Source organism: Octopus bimaculoides, chromosome 3 (genome assembly GCF_001194135.2).
Source record: "Octopus bimaculoides isolate UCB-OBI-ISO-001 chromosome 3, ASM119413v2, whole genome shotgun sequence".
NCBI classification, from domain to species: domain Eukaryota; kingdom Metazoa; phylum Mollusca; class Cephalopoda; order Octopoda; family Octopodidae; genus Octopus; species Octopus bimaculoides.
The window spans coordinates 135385870-135391084 of NC_068983.1; the positions used below are offsets into that span (position 1 = coordinate 135385870).

Sequence of the window (5215 nt, forward strand, 5' to 3'; positions counted from 1 at the left end):
AAAAAAAAAAAAAAAAAGGGGGGGGGAAAGGTTTAGATTACATATAGTCCATCTGGACCGTTTCATGACCTTCAAAAACTGATCCAGTAGTTCGATTCCACTATAGCTGCTTCTCTCTCAGGCATCTCGTTTGCTTTTGCAGCAGTTTACAGTGATACTACTATGCCTATCATGGGGTATGATACCTTCATGTATCTCACTAGATATTTTGAGCATCTCTGCAACTGTCACTGATGGACCCACAGCTTTCACTCTCTTCAAACCTTGCTTCATCTACCATGTCAACTTGATTTTCTGGTTCCTCTGTATGGTCAGGATGAGATAGTCCCTTCTTTATCCCATATATTCTCCATATTCAACAGCCTCACAATAGCACTTCCATACCACTTTCTTGTCCTGCACATCAATGGTGAGCATGCATTCATCATTCTGAATACAGAATGTTTGTTGACAATCTCTAGACAATGCACACAAAACTATTTGTTTTAGATTGGTTGACTGACGAAAAGTTCCATTCCTACCATTTATTTGGATGCCTTGTTGTAGGAAGGGCATACATCTCTAAGAACATTTGCTCAAATCAAATAGATAACATATGTTAACAAAATTCTATTTCACCTGTTATTTTTGCATAATTTTGAATTCACTTCATTAGATGTGTTGACTGAGATCAATTGGTTTCTCTGTGCTCTAGTTGTTGCTTTGGTTTGCTGCTTCAAATTTGCATCATTTTCAACAGTGACTTTTTGTAATTTTCTTGTTTCAACAGAATGTTGAGAAGACTGAATGGAATTAAGTTCTGATTTTTCAATGGGAGCTTCAAATTTTCCTGTCAAAACATCAAAGTTACAAGTTACATCCAAATAAAGATTATTCTGACTGAAAACAATAAACAAGTATTTTGAAATATTACTCTATTTTCACAAACTTTACATTTCCCATTTTAGTGTAAATTTTGTTTTTAAAGTGTAAAATATTGTATCTATAAGCTCAAAATTAATATAGCTCATCTTCACTATTTCCCCAAACCATCAACGTTCATTTTATCATTATCAAAATTAAGAATTTATATGTATATTGGTATCATAAACCAGTTCAAAGTATTCTACTCGCCGTCTAATCCGTTAATCACGGCTGTTCAACGTTTTTATATTAGGTAAAGGCAGTAGCCATCTATCAACGTCTTTCGACACTATGCCTCATTTTCGTACTCAATACAAATTAAGATACCTATATTTCAATCTATTATTTACCATTGTAGAAAGGAATTAATGATAGGATATTATAATTCATAACAATTGGAAATTTCATTGAATTTTCCAAAGTAAATGAAGCTGTTGCCAATGAATCATAATCCAATGTAGAGTTATTGTTATTTATGCCCTTTCATCAAAAATGTACACGTTGTGCCACATCCAACATGAGACTATGTGAGAGTCAAGCCTTCATTAGGAGTGGACAGAATGCATACCGAGAATGTTGACATACAAATGGCACCAGCTGCGAATCAAAGGTGAAATTACATCAGAACATAATCGCAATATTTATATTAGAATGTAGTATAAATTGAGTAAAGTTTATGAACACATTGTTACTTTTACGATTCCTATGGTATTTTGACAACTTTTCATTCAGAGTTGATATATTAATATGATATACACCTCGACTTACGACCGAATTTCGTTCCGACTGGCAGGTTGTATGTCGGATTAATATTTTTCAGCCCTATTTTCATTCAAACGGGTTATAAAAATATAAAACACAAAAATTTAATCCATAATTATTGTTCATAATGTGAAAAATACATAATATGTACTCTATTGTACTATAAACAAAAATTAAAGGGTTTTCCGAATGACAGATAGGCATCGAGGTGAAGTTACTTGCTTCTCTGGCGGCTATAATTTGGCGCCACTACAGATAAGAAAAGGCTTCAGCTTAGAACGAGCGGCATTACCACCAAGCAACCAAGTTAACCTATCCTTAAGAGCTTTGAATTCTGGCATCTTTTTTCCTTCTTGATGTATGTACGTACGTACGAGTAGGCCTTCGTTTCCATAGCAAGTCTGTTTCGTCTACGTTGAATATATGTTCTGGTAGATAACCTTCAATTAATTCGTCAAAACTATCACCGAATTTCTGGGCTCCTTCTTCATCTGCACTTCCTGCTTCTCCTATAACACATACATTATGTAAAGCAAATCTTTTTTTAAAACGTATAAACCACCCTTTACTAGCCTGAAAATCTTGTGTGTAATCGTCTCCGGAGCGTGATTTTAAAGTCTGAAACAAACTTTTAGCCTTTGTTTGTACTGTAAGAAGGCTGATGGGTGTTTTTTTCTGTATTAAACCTTTCATCCACATGAATAACAATTTCTCCATTTCATGGATGGGTCCCTGTCGTTGTTTGGTTAAAATTGTAGACTTCATAGGCACAGAACTTTTCACAGCTTCACGAATTCTTTCTTTGCCCTTAAGTATTGTTGATACCGTGGAATGCGATAACTTCAAGTCACGTGCTATTGTATTCACTTTCTTTCCGCCTTCATACTGCCGAATAATCTTCATTTTACAGTCTAAATCAATAGCCTTCCTTGGTTTCTTAGCTGGTGCATCTATAGATGAAAGCATTTTCCTTTTACCAATCATTTTAGAGGTATCTCAGATACAATTGTAACAAATCCACACACAACGGATGCTTGAAAGCGACTGAGTGAGAGACGGTGACAGGCAGTGGGTGCCTGGGACTGAGGGACGCATGCGTTGCCAGATGCTGCCAGTCATCGTACACGCAGCTGCCCAACGTCCGAAAATCGATTTTTAAAATTTATTTATTGTGGTCGTAAGTCGAGAAGGTGTGTGTATGCACACACACACACATATATATATACACCTTCCACACACATTAATGAAACAGAGATGTAAAGAAACGAAATTCATGCTTGAAAAGTTGTCAAAATGGCATGTGATATGTAAAGTTAAAAACACGTCAGTAGATTATATAAATCCAGCAAAAAGAATACAAACATTGATTTCTTGTTAGAGGAAAAAAAGACAACCACAAAATTTAGACATGGTAGTTATTACATTAATGGTGTTAGAGTAAAAGCAAATTAGATACGCTAGTTATTATAATCCTCAAATGAATAAAAAAAAATTCATAGGACAGATACCAGGATCTTGATGAATCTGTTCCAGGTAACAGTTTTCGTGTTCATTATAACAGTTGGTCAGAGCGATCTTAAAGCCATTAGCAGTCGGCTTTCGGCCCCGCGGCCTTTTAGCCACTTGAGTATTATGGCAATTTGGTTTTGAAGTACACTTGTTTGTATTTTTGTTTCTTTTCTGACTCGATTCTCTGGCACGTCTTTTCATTTCGTTCTCAGATAGTTTTCGAAGCCGATTTGCTTTCTCTGCCGTTTCCTTAGCCCGTCTCTTTCGTGCATTTAAAGACAACCTTTTAAGTCTCTCCTTTCGCTCTTCAATTGTCTCATTTCTTCGCCGATTCCATTCATTCAAAGATAAATTCATCAATCTTCGATCTCTCTCTAAAGGTGTTTCATTAGCTCTTTTGATTCTTGCACGCTGTCGTGAGACCGCTCGTCGCTCTGCTTCAGTCTTGTATTTTTTTGGCCTAGGCATTATCTTAATTAGATTTCCTAAGAAGTTAATTGATGCGGCGATATTTGAGATTAAACAGATATTAAAATCTTCAGTGTTTAATAAGTTAACCAAATGGTAGCATAAATAAATATATCAATAGTGAAAAAGACGGGTAGCATAAACAAATATATTAATAGTGAAAAATGAAGGGATATTCACAGACAATCAAGAGACATTATCCTTCTTTTTGTCTTTCTCTCCTTAAAAGGGACTTATTTTCGGTAGTTTCCGAGAACTGGTATTAAAATTAATAGAAACTATGGTAAAGGACAATCAGTCGTTCAAAAACACACAAAATCTTTAACTTCGTTTAACATATATTATTTAGAGTAAAAAATTTTGTCCCGCCAACTGTGACTGGGTTATTTACCCGCTTCCACTGACTATAATACTCTAATGAAATATTTCAGCTGAGAGGAATTAAAGGGACGTAATTACCCAATAGTCTTTTTTTTTTTTTTTTTTAACACGAATATTGATGTTCATAATACAAAGAAGCTAATTCTGTTGGAACTTGCCGTGACCTACAAGATGGCAGGAGGCGCAAGAGAGACAGCTAAATATCAAGAGCTAGTGGAGAACGAGGTGTTTGCCAGTCGAGAGTTCGCAAATCGTATACTGGGCATTATTGTTGGCACTCCGTCGATTACGACGTCGAGGGTTCCAGTTGACCCGATCAACGGAACAGCCTGCTCGTGAAATTAACGTGCAAGTGGCTGAGCACTCCACAGACACGTGTACCCTTAACGTAGTTCTCGGGGATATTCAGCGTGACACTGTGACAAGGCTGACCCTTTGAATTACAGGCACAACAGAAACAGGAAGTAAGAATGAGTGAAAGTTGTGGTGAAAGAGTACAGCAGGGTTCGCCACCATCCCCTGCCGGAGCCTCGTGGAGCTTTAGGTGTTTTCGCTCAATAAACACTCACAACGCCCGGTCTGGGAATCGAAACCGCGAGTCCGCTGCCCTTTGCGTTTCCACACTGGGCATTATAGAAACGAGCTAAAGATCTATCGAAAACACCGTAGAGGCTGCTGAGAAAGCATCTAAATCTTTCAGGCTGAAAAGAGGTGATCGGTGAGGCCAGTAGAACACCACTTGGAGAAGCCAATGGTTCATCAACCTAGGTCAAGTCACCCTGGATGAAGGATACTGTTAGGTCCAAAATACCCAGTGACTTCGACGATGAACTCAAGCATTTCATTTGTAGATGCAGAGCAGTAATAGCAGTGAATATTTTTTCATCTATTAATTTTATGTACGATTCCAGTGCTATAAAAGTGTCACTGGGAATTTGGTAAATTGTCGCTTAGTAGACTCCAAATATAAAAAAAATTTGGGGGGAAAGTGTTTTAGGAGGGGGTGGGATGGGGAATTTCGGAAAATTCATCGGCGTCCACTTCAATTTGTCTTAACTTTCAAGAAAATAAATACTTTTTAATGAAATTTTGGAAAGACTCCCACCTCCCTCATTTTCTCCCAAATTTGTTTAATTTTGTAATTTTTTTTTGCCAAAATCCCCGTTTTCGGATACGGAGGTTCCGGAAAATT

The 5215-nt window shown here is 36.9% G+C and overlaps 1 protein-coding gene across 3 annotated transcripts in view; it reads right to left on the bottom strand.

Moving 5' to 3' along the window:
• Positions 1-5215, bottom strand: part of LOC106872008 (uncharacterized) — a 17868-nt gene that overhangs the window by 5742 nt on the left and 6911 nt on the right. Inside the window, exons 1-2 of one of the 3 annotated variants that reach the window (XM_014918816.2) lie at positions 3174-4086; positions 619-829 (exon numbers count right to left, since the gene is read on the bottom strand). In XM_014918816.2, the coding sequence (XP_014774302.1) occupies positions 619-829; positions 3174-3642 (680 nt within the window). In that variant the 5' untranslated portion in view covers positions 3643-4086. Of the gene's footprint in view, positions 1-618; positions 830-2039; positions 3042-3173; positions 4087-5215 lie in introns of those variants that run through there. The other 2 variants (XM_014918814.2, XM_014918815.2) reach the window with 2 other exon arrangements.